At 35.3% G+C, this 19,589-nt stretch overlaps 1 protein-coding gene across 3 annotated transcripts in view; it reads left to right on the top strand.

Annotated features, from left to right (window-relative positions):
* PDE10A (phosphodiesterase 10A) overlaps positions 1-19,589 on the top strand; it is a 466,245-nt gene that overhangs the window by 341,401 nt on the left and 105,255 nt on the right. For all 3 annotated transcript variants that reach the window (XM_003340456.4, XM_016429717.2, XM_056814385.1), the window contains 4 exons: positions 969-1,020; positions 11,000-11,142; positions 14,046-14,138; positions 19,238-19,424. In XM_003340456.4, the coding sequence (XP_003340504.2) occupies positions 969-1,020; positions 11,000-11,142; positions 14,046-14,138; positions 19,238-19,424 (475 nt within the window). The remainder of the gene's footprint in view (positions 1-968; positions 1,021-10,999; positions 11,143-14,045; positions 14,139-19,237; positions 19,425-19,589) is intronic.

Below are 19,589 nucleotides of genomic sequence, written 5' to 3'. Positions count from 1 at the left end.
AGGGTAGGGATAAGGAATGTTAAAATATATCTCTCAGCTATTCCTTTGTTCTGTATACATAGCTACCACTTTAATTCGGGTCTTCATCTCTCAATTATTACATTGGCCTTCTCAGTGTTCTTCTTGCCTTCAATCTCTTCTCTCTCTAATCTCTCCTCTACAGGTCTACCAAATTGATATTTTTAATGTTCAGATCTGATCTTGTCACTTCTTGCTCAAGAAGTCCCAAAGGCTCCTTTTTACCACTAGGATATGATGTAAATGCCTCTTTGGCATTTAAAATCCATTACACTCTGGCCTTATCTTTTCAGATTTATTGAATGTTATTTTTTCTTTGAATATTCTATATTCTAATCAATCAGACTCTCTTGCTTTTCTCATTCAAATCATTTCATCTCCTAACTCTGTCTTTCCACAAACTGTCCCTACCCTAGGATGCATTGCCAATTTCTATCCTCCTTCAATAGTTGGCTTCAGTGTTACCTCCTTTAGGAGACCTTTCGATTATCATTCCAACTTGTTAGGGTCTCCTTTCACTTCAAAATTATTTGGTATTTATGTTCTATATTTTTATTTACATATCTCTATGCATATTATCTTCCCTATCCTTCCCTGGGAGAAGTGAAAGACCCTAACATTGAATCTAATATGAAGTATCTTTTTAATAAATGCTTGTTGAATAAATCAATATTAAAATTCCATATTTATAAAGGTTGTTTAAAATTAGCAAAGGAAATCAATTATTTAGCACACTTTTTACAAAGTTTCAATTATTGAAAATTGCTATATTGAATATTTTAAAAGTCAACATGTGAAACTGATGCTTCTTTTTAAAAGAATTATAGTGTAACTCTTTTTGTAGTTTTTTCCCTAAGCAATCAAAATCAGAAAATGTACTCAGATCTTAGTGTTTAATGTAGTCAAAAAAAAGTCTGCTTACAAACTTTATGTTCCTTTTTTTCCTACAGAACCTATTTTGATAACATAGTCGCAATAGATTCTCTCCTTGAACACATAATGGTAGGTTGGTTCTTATTTTTAAAATTATATTTTAAGTCTTAAGAATTCCACTTCTGATTCTGTACTTATGTAAGCTGCTATTAGTATTATGATCAATGATATTCAGTATAAAGTAAGTTTTATATCACTGTCAAATTATTGATAATTCATAATAATGGCCTATTCTTTTTAGTAAACTGTTTTTTTTAATACTTCAAAGCTCATCTTTGCTTAAGTGACGACTATTTTGAAAGCTAGGTAGACTTTGAACTTTTTCTTTTCAGTTCAGAATATATTTGTATTTATAGCCTAACTAATGTGATGTATGAAAAAATAAGAACAGTAGAAAAAAGAGGTAAAGAAAAGGGTCACTTTATTCCAGCAAGCTACTCTTCTCTCTCCACTGAGCTGCTCCCTGGCTCTAAGTCCCCTTCAAAGGCCCCACCTTAGCTTGGGATTGGTCCATTTAAAGACCAATCCCACACCAGGAAATATGGGGTAGGGAACCCTGGGAGGTGCAAGGTAGAATACAAAGGTTTCTTACTCCCCAAATGAGATCCATTTCCTTTTTAAATTAGACATTAGCGGCAGTGAGTGCAAATGATTTGCCAAAAATAACAGGTTTATAAAACAGTCGTACAATAGATAATGCATACATTCAAAGAAAGTACCCAAATTCTCAAAATTCACAAAAAAACTAATACAAATTTTCTGTCCAACTAGTTTTGGGACTTTTACAAAGATATTTTCCCAGGTTCGAGGATAGGATGGTACAAATGAAAAAAAGTGAAACAGAATAATATACACACATGAAAACAACATAATATACACACAATAACAAAAATACAAAAGCTGAAAATGCAGAGTATCAGCAACATATATAGATATAGATATAGATATAGATATGTATTTAAAAAAACAGAATGAAATCTCAAAGCCAACAATTACTCATCATCTTATAAAAGGTGCTCTCTTGACATGGGAGCAATGAATCCAAGAGTTCTTTTCTCCAATTTTCATGACTGTTGGAGTAGTTAACAGGACTTTGATTGGACCATCATAGGCAGGTTGGGTTGCCCCAGTATGCTGGAAGTTCTTTATGTAAACTTTGTTACCTGGTCGCAAGTCATGGAGCAAGAAGTCAATAGAACCTGCTTGTACAGTGGCTCCAGATTCATATAGCCCTCACAATTTTGTCTGTAAATCTTGTATGTATGAGGCAATGGAAGTATCTCCCTAGTAATGAAGTATATGTGGGGGAGAAAGGCTTAGTCTGTATAGGAGGATGTCCAAAAAGCATCTCAAACGGTAAGATGTTTAGAACACCTCTAGGCCTGGTTCTAAGATAAAATAGGGTCAGAGGGAGAATTTCAGGCCATTTTAAATGAGTCTCTGCACAATTTTCCAATCATAGTTTTTAGTTCTTTATTCATTCTTTTAAATTGACCTCAGCTCTGGGGATGGTATAGTACATGGAATTTAGGAGTTATCAGTAAAATGAATACCTCTCTCTGAATCAGTGCATGTTGGTAGGCCAAAGTGAGGAATAATTTATTTTAAAAGCACTTTGGCAACAAAAGCTACTGTGGCTCAAGCAGTAGGAAATGCTTTAGGCCACCTGGTCAATTGATCTACTATGACTGGGTTTTATGTTAATGTTATAAGGGGCTTAGTGATTTCCCCATAGCAAGGAATCCACTGCCTATAAAATCCTGTTGCTCCAAGAATTGTCCTTAATTGCTTCTGAGTGGAGGGTGCATTCAATTTTTTAATATCTTCAATGTGCTTAAGATAAATAGAACAGGAACTAGCAGTTAATATGAACCCTAAATATTTGACTTCGGGGAGATACCACTGAACTTTTTCCTTTGAGACATTGTAGCTTCTCTTATGCAACTCTAAAAGGAGATGTTTGCTGTCTTCTTGGCACACTTCAGCATTTGGTGAGGCCAAGAACAAATCATCCATATATTGAATCAAAGTGCTATGATCAAATTTAAGTGTCTGTGTCTTCACAAACCCTTGGGGAAATCGAGCACAGGTTCCCTGAGAACCATTCCAGGTAAAGGCAAATATATGCCTGGAATCCTCATTAAGAGAAATTGATAGAAATGAATGTGGATCTGGGCTTCTGGGTAGCTCAGTGCATTCAGAGCCAGACCTAGAGATGGAAGGTCCTAGGTTCAAATCTGGCCTCAGACACTTCCCAGCTTTGTGACCCTGGGCAAGTCACTTGACCCCCATTGCCTAGCCCTTACCACTCTTCTTCCTTGGAACCAATACACAGTATTGATTCTAAGACGGAAGGTAAAGGTTTTCAAACCAAAAAAAAAAAGGAAAGAAAAAGAATGTGGAGCACAATTCTGCTACAATAAAGAATGTCTCTATGTTAGGAATATTTGAAAGAACTGAATTTAGGTTTGAAACCACAGGATGTCTTTTAATGATGTGATTATTTAAGGCTCTTAAGTCCTGGACAAATCTATACATAGGTTTTCCATTGGGGCCTATTTTTGGCTTTTTTACAGGTAGGGAGGTATATTATATGCAGATTTGCAGGGAACTATTATGCCTTGTTCAATTAATGAGTTTATCACCATCAGTTGCTTCTTTTGAGAGAGGGTACTGAGGAATGAAAGGAGGTGGGGCCAGATTTTGAACAGGAACAGGATTTTAATAGACCAACAATAGAAGATGATGTTCCCAGAGAAATTAAAAGATTCCTCAGGCAATTCCAGTAATATAGAGCCATCTGGAAAGCCAGTTAAGTTTGCATAAAAGATCTATCCCCAGGAGATTTATAGGGGAGGTAGAAGGAAAAATTAAAGCCATTAGAAGGAAAGAATGTTTCACTGCTACGCATCCTACAGACACCATTTGAGGGGAAAGATTTGGGACCTTTAGGGGTGGCCCTGATGATCTCTTTACATGTAGTGAGCCAGTTGAACTATAGTCAGAATCAGGTGTACTCATCAGTAAAGATCTGGAGGCCCCTGGTGTCCAGGAAACATTGATAAAAGTATTCCCAATGTTTGAGGTTACATGAGATTCGTAAGTATGGGGGGACAGTAGATGGGGATAACTGGCATTAAGACATCAGAGTCTGGGAAATCAAAGATTGTTGTACCCTCTGATTCCAGTGCCCTTTCCTCCTTTATCACCTTCATAAAGATCTTTGGATAGTACCTTGGACTCCTCTAGGCTGAGGGATAGTCTCTCACCCTGAGTATAGCATGGACAACTCCACTTTGAATATATAGTTATTATGTATTTTGGTGTGTGTTATAGTTTGCCTGATTTGGAGTGGGATGCATTGTATTATTACCATAATTGTTATTTCTATAACTGGTATTACTTCTATAGTTGTAATTTCTGAAGTTATTATTTCTAATGTTATTATTCTGAATTGTTTGTTTCTAGTTCCTACATTTTATCATTATGTGACCCCTTTTTGCATAGAAGTGGCATATAAGAGATTGATATGTGGATTCCTGTAAAGGGACAATGGCCACTGCTTGCCCTTCTTTCTCTTTTTCTTTTTATCAAGACTTTCAGTTAATGATTTTAGTTCCTTTTTTAATTCTGCTACCAAATCATTTATTTCCAAATTTTTCTGTTCATGGCCTTTTGATACATATACTGCGACCCTCCTTAATTCCTTAAGGTCCATATTAGGTCAGTTTGGGCAGTTTGTCTTAAAATAATCCCAGACCACTTTGCAACATTTATTTGCAAACTGTCATCTAATTTACCATACATCCCTTTCTTTGGTAAGGCCAAGGTGTCTGTACCTTTCTCCCAGATCAATAAATCTATCCATAAACTGGGAGGGTCTCTCATTATCTGATTGCTTAAGGCTTTCAAACTTGGTTCATGTGCCTGACCTGTCAGGGCAATCTCAAATTGCCTTTAGTAATGCTTCTCTAGCAAGGTATAGTTGTAAATATTCTCCTTCATCTGTTACATCCCATTTCAGGTCTTGCTCTGGCCAGTGAACCACATTCCTTCACCAGGCTTTATTAACAAAAGAAATAATTTTACTTTTCTCCTAATCAGTCAAAAAGCCCTGGAGCAAATTTTGTACATCCTGGTATGGAGGATCATATGTAGGAAATATATTTCTTGGGTCTTAATGATGACAATAGGATCATCCTTAAAAGAAGGGACATTTTGTTTAAATTTCTTGATATCCTGAGGAGAAAGAGGCATATGGTGGCTTAAAGTCAAGAAGTTCCCATTAGTCCTCAAGGTGGTAATTTCCCTTAAGGGGAAAAGGTATTCAAATGAATCAAATGGGGTTCTAGTCTTTTTATTGGATGTCTGTGTTGATACTGAGAAAGTAAGAGGAGGAGTGGGAAGGTGGGGAGGTAGAGGGCCTGGGTCTGGGGATGGACATGTCTGGGAACTGGGACAAGGATCAGGAGAGGGCAGGGCATTGATAGAAGGGAGAGAGGATGGCAGGGTGGCCAGGAGCTATACAAGATGAGAGAGGAGAAATTTCACCAGAGGTATAGAGGTATAGGTGGGGAGGGATCTTCCTGTTGCATCTGGAGACCAGGCAAAGATCTCTTTAAAACCTCCATTTGGACCTGCATTTGGATCTGCAGAGTAGTCATTTGGTGTTTATTGTTGAGGTTAATAAAAAAGAAAACCTCCTAAGATTAGCAAAAGAAAAAAGTCAGTCTAAATCCCTAAGGTTTTCCAAGTATAGAAAAATCCCTGGGGAGAAAAGGTTGTTTATTAAGGTTGCAAACATATTTTGTAATATTATGTCTCAGTTACAGCTAAAGACAGAACAAAACAAAAAAGAGGAGACTGCCCCTCCCTGGTAAATTGCAGGTGCAAACCTCCCTGAGGCAGGAGGGTGGCAGTGGTAGCAGGGAGGAGAAAGCCACCAGAGGAAGGAGGAGGAAAATAGTGGGAGTGAGGCTCCAGAAGAGCTCATAGCAGGGAGAAAGGGAGAGGGGAGATGTCAGAAAAGCACCTGGTAGTAGTACATGCAGCAGGGGCTGCTAATTCAAGAAGGAGGAGGAAGAGGAGGAGGAGGAAGGGAATGATGATAAAGGGAAAGTGGCTCTGAGAAAAGCTCTCAGCAAGGGGGGGAGAATTCAGCTGAAGGAGCTGGCAGGAAAAAGGAGCTTGTCCCAGCAGGGGGTCTGCTGAGGAGCTGGCAGGAAAACAACTTGGCTCAGCGTGGGGTTTGAAGGGAAGGAGGAGGTAGAGGAAGACGAGAAGAGAAAAGGAGGAATGGGAAGGAAGAAAGAGGAAGGGGATGAGGGATGAAGAGTAGGGAGTGGTGGAAGCCTGATTGGGAAAGGGGCTGCTGGTAAGTGGCTTACTGCCTTTTGTGTAGACAGATAGTGAAGGGAGCCTGTGCAACTGGAGCAGGGGTTTCCTACTTACCTGAATGTCCTTTGTCCCTTCATGGGTCACCAACTGCAAGTTATAAAAAAATAACAGTAGAAAAAAGAGATAAAAGAAAAGGGTATTTTATTCTGGTAAGCTACTGTCCTTCCTCCAATGAGCTGGTCCATGGATTGATCCATTTAATCCCACACCAGGAAGTAAGGACGTACAAGGCATGCTGGATGTAGTTCCCCAGAATCCATTTTTTAAAAAAATTTTTCCATTTTTTTTGAAAAATTTATTTAATTAGTCAATTTAGAATATTTTTCCTTGGTTACAAGATTCATGTTCTTTCCCTCACCTCTCCCCACCCCCTCCCATACCCTACCACAATTCCACTGGGTTTAACATGTGTCTGATCAAAACCTATTTCTATATTATTGATATTTGCACCAGGGTGATCATTTAGAGTCTACATCCCCAGTCATATCCTCATCAACCCATGTGATCAAGCAGTTGTTTTTCTTCTCTGTTTCTGTTCCCACAGTTTGTCCTTTGGATGTGGATAGTGTTCTTTCTCATAGAGACCTCCAAATTATTCTGAATCATTGCATTGCATTTCTACTACTAGAGAATTTCATTACATTTGATTGTAGCATAGTGTATCAGTCTCTGTGTACAATGTTCTCCTGGTTCTGCTTCTTTCACTCTGCATCAATTCCTGGAGGTGGTTCCAGTTCACATGGAATTCCTACAGTTCATTATACCTTTGAGCACAATAGTATTCCATCACCAACATATACCACAATTTTTTCAAAATCCACACTACCAAGTGTGTTGATCTCTGTGCTATTTTGTTATATTACAGGTCTTAAAAATCAAGATTGTGGGATATTCTAACTTGAATCTGTTTGATTATGGGCCAGTGTTATACCAAATTTTTCTTCCCAAAAAACTAACTAGCATTTAATGGAAGAGCCTTGAAAAATATTCCTTATTGGGCATGTATCATTTTTCACATCTAGTCACTCAATTAGCTCAATTTCCACCCTGTTCACCTCAAAGCTTTCTCTTTTTGCAAATGGTATGAATTCTTCCCTACAAAATTGTTAGTAGTCATTTATGCCCTTTCCTCAATGACAATCTAAATTTTTTGGGTGGGATGGCAAAGTATCAGTTTATTTTGAAGATATTCAGGATTGCCATGCTTCATCTTCACTGTAGTGTCTTCTTTATCTAACCTTAAGCTAGATGAATTTGACAGTCATGGCATGTGAGACCAAATGCATAAGATAATTTAGAATGTTGAGTTTTTAAAAGCTTTAATAGCACAGAAACAAAGTGCTAAAGAGTTTGGGATTCAGTGTCAGTCAAGAGCTTTAGATCTTTCTACTTAATTAGCACCACAGAATGTTTTAGGGTAGGCATTTTAAGAGTTTTGGTTGTCAAAGCAAAGGAGCACTATTTCCTTAAAAAGAAAGCTTTCTTGGAAAAGTTTTTTAAGCTATGATTAATACTTGTCTTTGTTCTTTAATATCCTGTTTCTTTATTGACAGCAAAATATCCACATGACTCCCATTTTATTTCCAATGCATGAAACATAATTCTACTCTTTACTCTCAGTGTATGTCAAGTGACAGACACATAGACTCATCAGATACTTTTTTATCTGTTTTTGGAGCACCTACTTTTGATATTCCACAGTAGAGCCTATGTGAAAAATAGAGCTTTCTATCCATTACCAAGCTTTTCCAGAAGGACATAAAATTTTTATTCCATTGTAAAGTCATAAACTTTAGGTTAAAGAAACAGATTATTAATTTATCTTAAGGTTAGTGGGGTCTTTATTAATATAACATTTTGTATACCCTGTTTTTTGTAAATGTCCTTAGGCTCTGTTGCAATATATAGAACTATTTGCTTTATCTTAAAAAACAACAAACAAGCAAATTAAACTCTTATTGAGTCTGTTTTTCCTATTATCTACTCCGTCTTTTTTAACGGAAACTTCTTGTGATTTCAGTAAAAAGATATCACTTTCTAGTTTGCTCTCTTACTTCAGCCAGTATTTGGAGTTCTCTGTCTTAAATATGGTTACAGGATTTTTAAATGAGTTTTTGATAGCCTTTTTCCTCATAGCACTCTCTTCTCCATACATCAGTTTTATGTATCCTTAGCAAATGAAACTGAGCTGTATGACCTCTGGAAAAGCAATGTGTTGCTCTACATAACAATGAAATGTCTCTCCATAATCATAGAATCTCCAGGAGCTTTAGTAGCCATTTAGTTCAATATATACCTGAGCCCAGACTGCATACTGCATAATTCTCAAGTTGTATATTAATCATATTTATTTCATCATTATAATTTTAAGTATCTTTTCTAGAATACTAATTCTTTCACCTAACATGTTAATTTTCCTCCTAGTCTTTTATAAACATGCTGCTATAATTTCATCCAAATCATTCATAAAATTATAGAGTAACAAAATAAAACTAATGCAGGTATTAAAAATGTAGATAGCAGGTGTGCCCAAGCACCTCTCTAACCTTGATTCTATCCTTCCCCCACCTTTTTGTGGCTCAAATAAAACTATCATATATATATATATAATATCTCATTTCATCCTCAACAATCCTAGGAGGTTATATTTCCCTCCATTTTAGAGATTAAGAAATGCAGGCAATTAGATGTTAACTGATTTGCTGGGAATTACACAGTAAGTGTCTAAGAATGGATTTGAATTCAGGACATAATTCTAGACCTGGTACTCTATCCACTTTGACACCTAGCTGCCTAGTAAGAATTAAATGTTAAGTTATAATATTAAATCATAATAGTTAACTGTTAATTGTTACTTTATGTGCCTCATGATCAAACCACATTACTTATTTTGTTTCTGATTTTCACAAGGTGATTCTAATTTAACCAGAGAGAGAAATTCTCTGAATATATAATTAAGACTGTCATAAATTAAAATTATTTCTCCTAGTCCCAGAAATTTCTTAAGTAGTTTTCCCAAGGTGTGATCTTTTTTAAAAAAAACTTATAAAATATCAGTGAATATCTGGACTTATACCAAAATTTCATTTTGCTGTATTCCTACTTACCACAGAAGTTCTGAAACTGACTTTCTTAATGTTAAATCATTCTCTTTCCTTTAAGTTGGAAAAAATATTCACTTTAGAAAGATAGATAGACAGGCAGACAGACAGATAGATAGATAGATAGATAGATAGGTCGATAGATAGATAGATAAGATAAATGCATTATCTGCCCCCTAAGATCACTTTGGGGTGAAGTGAGAGTGACTAATTAAATCTGCCAGACTCATAGAAAGAAATATATTGGGGATTTTAGATTCTCCCTCAAAACACTGAAACATAGATTACATTGGGATGATAAGTTCTGTTTGATATATCCCAGGCACTAAATTACTAAAATTTGTAGATCATGATGACAATTGCATACTTTTTCAAGGTCACTCTTTTATATCTATTTAATCTTAAGAGATCTATTCAGTTCAGTTAAATTAGTGGAATTAACTAATTATTTTATGTTTCTCTTAGGTATTACTTGTGTCTCCAAACATTAATGGAGGTTATCTAAGACTAAAAGTTGTCCAAACTAATGTAGAAGGCCAACAAATTCAAAGAAGGAAGAGCTGGCATTATTGATATGACTAATGGGGTAGGGTTGGAAGCAAGGTAGAACAGAATAGGAAATCAAGGATTGGAGATCATGAAGAGGATTAAGAATGTCTGACCAATTGGTTAACTGAAGAATGGATATGATGCTACAAAGTTGAGTTGAGAGAGTTGAGAAAGTCAAGAAATGATGATAACTAACTAGAAGACAGAAACTGAATACCAATACTGAAAGAGTTATAAAAATCATAGATACTAAAATTTCAGGATGTTTTTAGGAAGGAATTTGAAAGGAAGACTAAAAATCAGGTGATAGTAATAAGAAAATTTCTTTGGAGGTCAGTATTAGTGGATGGCAAAGAATTGAGAGATTTAAAAAACCAGATGTTATGAGCTTCAAAGGAACAGGAATGGTTGATTAATGATGACTGAGTAAAGATTTAGAAACAGCTAAGGGGGAGGCCAAGAAATATGTGTCAAGGAAATGGATGAAAAAATTAGTATTGTGAACTTTAGTTATCTGGAAGAGGGCTTGGATTCTGGTTAAATACTCCTCCCATTTAAAAAAAAAAGTTTTATTCAGACAAATAAAAAGAAGTGCCAAAGATTTGAGATTACTATCAGTTAAAGAAAAGTAATTCTATATATGGTAAATATTTAATGTGAATTACTTTTGACTGGTTGTGGAAGCCACTTGGAAATCATAGGACCATGGGACTGAGACTTGGAAGGGATCTGACTTAGAGGTCAGTCCCCCAATCCATTTTCATTGTTTTGCATAAGGATGTAAAGTCTGGAGATGTTAAGCCTTGTCCCTGGGATGTTAATGGGAAAGCCCAGTTTTGACTTAAAGTCTTAGGGCTTCAAATTGAAAATTTTTTCATTGTTCCACATTTTCCTTTGTTCAGAGCCAATTCTGGCCAGCACTTATTTAAATAATGAGTTACTTATGCACTTCATTTAGGAGTTTCTTTATGTCTAATCTTTATTTTGTTATATTTCCTTAGATATATGCAAAAAACTTGGTGAATGCAGATCGTTGTGCACTTTTCCAGGTAGATCATAAGAACAGAGAACTGTATTCAGACCTTTTTGATATTGGAGAGGAAAATGAAGGGAAGCCTATCTTCAAGAAGACCAAAGAAATAAGGTATGCAACAATGTAAAAAAAAAAGCAAATAGACTCTGATTATAGATGTGCAAGTATTATGTTACCCGCTTTCTATGCCTATTCACAGGTATGCTGACAATACTTGTCATACTGTGATATCATTCCCACCAGGACCCGCCTCCAGAAGGTAGTACTTCTGGGAATGACATTGCAGTGCCACCGAAACAGCATCTCTGAAGCAATAACGTCACTCCTGGAAATGCCGTCTTCCGGAGGCGGTCCTTTTGGAAATCATGGTGGAAAAACTTACTAGTGTCCCAAGGTAGGTGAAGGTGCACCCTTTCTGCTGCTGTGCATCTTCCATGTAGAAGAGCATGGAGATGTAAGGGTGCACCAATATTGAGTGTCTCCTCAGTCATACCTCTAAAGCTAAAGAACCAAACATAATGTGCTTAATTTAGGAATTAATATAATTAATTCAGATCACAGAATCCACTTTTGTCAAATAATGCCATATATTTTTTTCACACTTGAAACTGGAATGATTTTTAATGGCCTATGATGGCTACATAAGCCAGAATTTGGTTTACAGAAATCATCTGATACAGCATTGCAGATCAGTAAAATTCTTATTTGACTGGTGCAGATAATGACTTTTTTCACATTCAAACTAGAAAACATGTGGAGAACTCTAGCATAACTGACAAATATAAAGAATTCAATTTCCTGACAACTCTCACATCAACACAAAGTACCGTGATAGTTACCAGTTTCCATTGTACTTTCCCCTCCTCTACTAAATCAAATTCTTGTCAAAACTGTGCTCCTATAGCACAATGAGAATTGGCTAACTTCCATGCCCTATAATAGGTTAGGAAACCAGAACTATATGCTTTCTCTTTTGGCTTGCTAAGACAAGTAATTTAATTATTATAAGTTTTAGTCACTCCCCCAAAACAGGTGTAGGTAATCGTTAATTGAGTCATTTACCTAAGGTTTGAGTATTTGCTGACACCTTCAGATAGAGTATAAATCTTATTTTGAAGACCGTTTAGCATGTTATCTCCTTTAACAATGCAGTAGACTATTTTTATGTCTGCATTCATTGTAGGGAGAATAGTCTAAAGAAAGTTTCAGATTTAATTTCAGATGTTAATAAAAGGCTTTATAGTTACTCATATAAAATTCCATTGTTTGTAAAAGATAGTAAAATGGCAGAATGAAAGTTAACTTCATGGTTTTTGTGGCATGGAACTACAATGCTTTGTTTGCTTATTGATGTTTTGAAAATGATATTTGTCTAGGTATGTCTTCTAAACATAACTTTTATTTGACATAATGTACAAGTGTTATTCCTGTATATATATATATGCAAAAGATTTTATATAATTTATTTCCAGCCAGCACCATTAATTTTATTGCAGATGCTGATTATAAAATTCATTCTTAGCTAATTCAATTAAAGCTTGCAATTTAATTATAGTAATCCATTTAATAAACCTTGGTAAACTCTTATTGTATACAAGGCTAATAAGGCATTTCTTGAACATCAATTCTGAAACTAGTACTGTTTCTCAGTATTTGCCATACACAATAATTAAGTAATCTTAAGAGTATGATGACTGAAATGTATTTGTCTCAGATAACTGTGAGTGTTTAAGTCCATATGTATTTGAGATATAAAAAGCGACTTATTCTTTATAGAATGACTCTATTTCAGAGTCCTTAAGGACCTTACTCCTTATGTCAGCTTCATGGTGTTGATGCCATTCCGTTTTGAATGCAGAAGAATGTTAGTTATATATGTTGAAAAGTTTGTAATGAGTGGTTGGGAGGAAATGAGAGTGATGGTCAACTCATTGACTTTTTCATATATTAAAACAATACTTGGAGGTATCTTGCAGGATGGTGTTAATCTCTGCCCATTTTACTGTCTGCCCAGAATGCGACAGGGTACACTGAGCTTATATTACCTACCTTGTTCCATATTTGGCAAGGGTGAAGGACTTGTTATCACCTTTGGTGTAACAATTCACTGACCTTTTGAATATTCCCTCAATAACATTTTTACAGCGGCATGGGCTCTGAATTAATTGTACCTTGATGTATAATCGGTTATGCTCTATATATGGAAAGAATTTTTCCTTTTCTATCCTCCCCTATATCATAAACAGATATTTTGAATTGCTTTAAATGTTGTTATAATATACTATTTACCCCTTCTTGATGGGGACGAGAGAACCAAGCTCTGTTTACTTTATGCTTATAAATCAAGCAGTAAGTCAGTCCATCAGTCATTAGTTACTTACTAAGCACTCCTTATGAGCCAGGCATTGAGCTAAATTGTGGAGATATAAGGGCAAAAAGAGCTACTTGCCTTAAGGAGTTGACATTCTAATAGAGGAAACAATGTATAAATAGGTGTGAATAATAATCAGTGTCATCCTGAATATTTGTTGAGAATCCACTGGATTTTTGACCATGAACTAACTACATTTTTATAATGTTTTCTTATGTGAGGCTTTTCTTTCAAAATATGATTCTTGTTCTACAAAAGGAAGAGATGTAAACAGCAGATTGTAGTAGAAATTCCACAAAAAATAGAAACAATTATCAAAATGATATAAAAATGCAATGTAATTTTGGCAAAAGATAAAATATTATAGTCAGTGGTCCTCTAAAGAAGTCTTAGTATCATATTGCAAACTGGAATGCTTAAAACATTGTAAATATTATCTTTTTTATTACATTTGAAGTTTATTATGTGAAGTAATTACTACATATATTTTTACTGTTTTAAAAATAATTGGAATATAGGTTTTAGAGCCTTTTAAGTTCAAGGTTAATAGCATTTATAGTTTGTATGTCACTGAATGTGGGAAACTCATTTTGAGACTGTGATGTAATTTACTGATAAGCATTCCTCTTTTTTATGTGTGCAGATTTTCAATTGATAAAGGAATAGCTGGCCAGGTGGCAAGAACAGGGGAAGTCCTTAACATCCCAGATGCCTATGCAGACCCACGCTTTAACAGGTGAGAAATACTTGACAGGAGGACACATACTTTTCTTCCTCCATGATGCTAAGAGTGAGCAATACAATTGCCATTATGCCCTACCATTTATGTGAACCCAGTATAAGTCATCTAACATCAATCAGCCATATGTAATATTATTAGGGAATAATAATAGCACTTATTTCACAGTGTTGTGAGGATCACAGGTAAAGCACTTTGCAAACCTTAAAGTGTTATTTATATGTCAGCTATTACACTGTAATATATGTGTCAGAGTTACATGTGGCTAATAAGTTTCTGAGGCAGAATTCCTTTCTTCTTGCTGCTGAGTGTGAGTTCAGTTCTCTTTGCACTTAGTGCTTTCATCATTCTGTTATATTATCACAACTACGTATACATACATACATATATATATATACATATATATGTATATATGTATATATATATATATATATATATATATATATATATATATATATATATGTAAACTAGAGCCAGCAGGAACTCACTTAATTTCAAAAAGGTTCAGTCATGGTACCAAATGGTAATGATAACTAGTGGTGTTGGGGGAGACATTCAGCAGTAATTAACTGCTTTTTAAAAAAGTTTATTTATTTGAAAATTCTGATCGTATATATTTCTCCAAATAGTTTCTTCTACTTTCTAGTAAAAGATATAGTTTCAGAGAATAGAATCTTTTCCAAAGGAAAAAGAGTGCAATAATGTCCTTTTAACAAGTTAAGAAGAGTTATTACCTCCACTTTCGAATTAATTTAACCCCTTCCCCAACAAAAATTGGGAGATAAAGGATACTATACCTGTGATTTCATGGTTGTAGAAAACTACTAATTGAGAAATTTCCTCTATCAAAGCAAATCAGTGGGCTTTTTTTAAGTTTAAGTCTTGGAAATGTCTCTGGGTAACTATGAAGTGATTTGCCCAGGTTTACATAGCCAGTTTATTTTAGAACAGAGTTGTTAAACAAGTGACCTGTAGGCAACATTGACAAGCATTAGTCTCAAGGGCTGCAGGAATCAGGTTAAAATGAACTAGGGAAATGAATACAAAAGAAGTTTTGTGAATATATGTTTTCTAAGTCAATATGTGGCCAACAGAGCTCCTTATGTATGGTTTAATGCCCCTATTTCTATTTGCATTTAACATGATCACCTTAGAGGCAGGACATGAATCCATGTCATTCTGACTGAGGCCTCCCCTTTAGCCATCATGTTGCCTCTCCAAAAATCTATATTTTGTAAAATGCATAGGCAGACAAATAGCCAAATATCCATTGGAGCTAGACAGATTTTATTTGCATATTCATGAAATCCTTTTCAGTTTAATTTTATGACTATTACATAAACCCCTTTAGGACCTTTATTATTATGAACTCTGCCTTGAATAAAGGATTGAATGACTGAGTGAAAAAAAAATTCTTTTTATCATTTTAGGTATACCAGGTATTCTACTGAATGCTTTGGACACAAATAAAAAAAGTAAAGTTTAGTCCCTGCCCTATAGTAACTTTTCCTTTCTATTAGGAAGACAGTGAATCTAGTGGAGTGGCAGTCAAAGGAGCATTTTGCTCAGTGGGATCAGAGCTCTGGTGAATTGACCCACAAACATGCCCTTTCTAGAAGTGATGGATATGATTATGGATTTGGTTATTGTGCTCACAGCAAGAAGTAGAATGGGGGACGAAGACTGAGCAGAGAGGAAACAAGATGGCCTCAGGGAATGGCTGGGAACCTGAGTGATTGGATACAATTTTGAAATGTAGTCTGGGGCTTAGCTAGATAAAGAAGCTAAGTAAGTTACTCTCTCTCTAACTAAAATGGAGTTTGCTTCCCTGGAGACAGAGAAATAAGTTGTAGAGGTTTGTAGCAGAGAGACAGGTCCACATGGGAAGAAGCAGTACTGGCATAGCATGGTCAGTGGTAAGATGGTGTGGGTTTCTTTTTCATGTAAAGAAAGTTTGTTGGAATTTTTGAAGCACGTAAAAAAACATATATAGAAAAAAATAGCCTGAATAAAGAGCTAGTAATCAGAAAATCTGACTTTGGGATTCCAATTAGTCTATAATCTCATCTCTCTAGGGGGTGCAGATTGCAATCCATGCATCCCTTTCCACCCTGTGGTACTCTCATCCGTGTCCTCTAGCAAGCTCTTCACAGATATCCACTTGATGTGCTTTGGTGTCCCTTTAATCCTCTGGACAGTTCTGTTGAGCAAACAGGCTGTCCATCACTTACCTTTCCCTCGTTACATGACCTTTAGATAGCTAGGTCTTTCTGTTTGCAGTTAACAGTGTACCAATTGCATTAAGTTCTCCAACACTGCAGAATCTCATAATTGAAACTCATAATCAGTCAGAAATGTATGTATCTATTAGAGATGCATACCTAGCTTCTGTCTAGTTCTTCATTTTAAAAATAAGTGTCACAGGACTTTGTCTCTTAATGCTGTTATATTGAAAATAATTCATTTTTGAAACAGCTATTGAATAGGATTACAAAAGTGAGGGGGAAACTAACTATAAAAATAGCTTAAAGGTCTCTGTGGCACATGTCTGATTTTTAATACAATATTCAAAAGAGCATAAAGGAGATTCAAACAAGTTTAATAATTTTAACAACATAATTTGAAATATTCCACTAAAGTGCTGTTCTAATATATGAATATATGATGACCTTATCATGTCATAGAGAGCGTGCATTCTCTCACACCATGCCATTGCCACGAGCATAAATATCAAACTTTCACTTCAAGAATCAGCCTGATGGCTTCCTGGTACCTCTGTTTGTTGTTGACCAGTCTAGGAAATGTTGAGAGATTCATCAATAGAAGACTGGCTACTGAGTTATTTTGACCGCGGCAATTTGTGAAGATCAGCTAAGCTAAGAAGAATAGGTGCTAGGAGTAAACCCATACCAAAGAAATTATAGGTCCTTAAAGCTCTAAATTACTTTACAAGAAAACTTTAATTTTCATTAAAAAACTATCCATCCTAAGTGATTTAGGGGTTGTTACAATGCTGTGTAGGAGCTTTACTGACTGCTGGATATACATTTCTTTCATCTTTGAAATGAGAGCGTTGGGATAGTTGATATTTTAGACCAATTCTGGCTTTTAATGTTCTATCTTATCTAGCAGAAGATATCATCAAGAAAAGGTATCCATCTTATCTACAACACCTTTATTATATCTTTAGGTTAGGAATTTTTATACCTATTTTACAAACCAGGAATCTGAAGCTCAGAGTGACTGAGCTTGAAGTTATATAATTAGTAACAAAGCCAATTTCTTGACTTTCGTTTCAGGTATATCCTTGGATCACACTGCACTTTCACAAAATTGGGACCATATTTTTCAAACAGCTTATGTCTGTATTCAGTGTCTCTTATTTTCTCTTGCTTATTTCTCATGATTTTGCAACCTGACTTCTGACAACTGAAACTATTCTCTCCAAAATTACCAAAAATCCCTTGATTGTCATAATTTGATGACCTTTTCTTAATTCACATCCTTATTGATCTCTCCGCCGCATTTAAAACTATTATTGATCATTTTCTCTTTTTTTCATTTTTGATTTTACAATTCCTTTCTCTGTTGGTCTTTTTGTCTCTCCCTATCTCTGTCTCTTTCACTCTTTTTCTTCCCTTTCACCCATCTTCCTCTCTCTTTCTCTTCCTCTATTCATTCACTCTATTCTTTTAATTTGATTACACCTTATTCAGTCTTTTTTAATGGGATTATCATTCTTGCCATCATTCTTATTTCTGGATTTCTATCCTAGGACATCTTATCTCTTTTCTCTTTCTCTATTGATGTCTCTCTCCTGAACTCTAGTTTCCCACCACCAATATTCTGTTATATATTTCAGACATATATTTCAGACATGTTATATATTTCAGCCTTAGACATCCCAAAATTTTAATTTCCAAAATAACTTAGTATCTTTCCCTTAATCACCCATCTTCCAATCTCTTTTTTGTCAAGGACATGTCCATCCTTCCAGTCACTGAGATTTGCAACCTCTGTGGAACTCTTTACTTTTAATTCTTAACTCACATATCCAGTCTATTGCCAGATCTTACTGTTTATATGTCCATAACATCTTTCACCTCCATTCCTAGCCCCTCATCACCTTTCACCTGAAGTAGTACAGTAGCCCCTAATTGTTCTTATTCCCATAGCTCTCTCCTGATTCCAATCTATCTCCCACTTAGAGAAAGTATTTCTCCTAAAATATAAATCTTTCCTTAGTACTGCCCTATTCAACGAACCCCAATAGAACCTTTTTGCCTCACAGATAAAATACAGTCTCTCCTGGGATATTTGGAACCTGGTTCCCAAGCTACCTTTTTAACCTTACTGTACATTACTCTGCTTCAGACACACTCTAATATAGTCAGACTTCTTTCTTTTATGCCTCTCTCCTCTCCATGTCTTTCCACTGGCTATCCCTGGGGCATAGAAGATATGCCTACCTCTGGTTAAGGCTTAGCTTAAGAATGACATCATTTGTTTTCTAATCCCATTAACTACCAATTCTTTCCCTCTGGCAAAATTGCCTTTTATTCTGTCTATATTTTATACATGATATTTTCATTGATCTAGTGAAAAGTCCTAAAGCACAGAGGCTATTCTACTTTGGTTTTCTCCTCAGCATCTGGCATATGTGGTGCATAATAGTTATTTTTTAAGGGATTTCATCTGTCTCTTCATTCAATATTCTTTTCTTCTGCCCCTCTAGCATACTGTAACTATACAAGGATTTTGAGTAGATGGGCACTTAACTTTCCCTAGAAAACTCACTTAAAAAAATGAAACAAACTGATTTGGTAGAAATAATAAAGCTCTACTGAAATATTTGAGATAATAAAGTTTGTTTTTGCTTTGAATAATATGCTTTTTGCCTTTGAACACCAGTTGTTTACTTCCCTGCACAATTTTTTCTGCTAATTTAAATGATTATGCCTTCCTACTCAGTACTAATATTTTCTTAACTCTTTTGAATAGTAGTACTACTGTTAAGTAGAATAATTGAGACCCATTAGACAGATGACATTTAATCATTTTCTCTTCTGTTTTTTTTTCCCCCAACAACTCTTTAGAGAAGTAGACCTATACACAGGTTATACCACACGGAATATTTTGTGTATGCCTATTGTGAGTCGAGGGAGTGTGATTGGTGTTGTGCAGATGGTGAACAAAATAAGTGGAAGTGCCTTCTCCAAAACAGATGAAAACAACTTTAAAATGTTTGCAGTCTTTTGTGCTTTAGCCTTACACTGTGCTAATGTAAGTAATATTTCTCAGATTTTTTTAATCCAATATTGATAAAAAAGCCTTTCATACAAGTATAGTTTTCTATTGTATTATCTCTGTTGATTAGAGTGATTTGTTATTTTATGCATTTAATAATTACAAAAATTTTAGAAAATGTACTTTAATCAAATGAGTATA

This window comes from Monodelphis domestica, chromosome 2, assembly GCF_027887165.1.
Source record: "Monodelphis domestica isolate mMonDom1 chromosome 2, mMonDom1.pri, whole genome shotgun sequence".
In the NCBI taxonomy this organism is placed as follows: domain Eukaryota; kingdom Metazoa; phylum Chordata; class Mammalia; order Didelphimorphia; family Didelphidae; genus Monodelphis; species Monodelphis domestica.
This window is presented reverse-complemented; position numbering and strand designations above follow the sequence as displayed.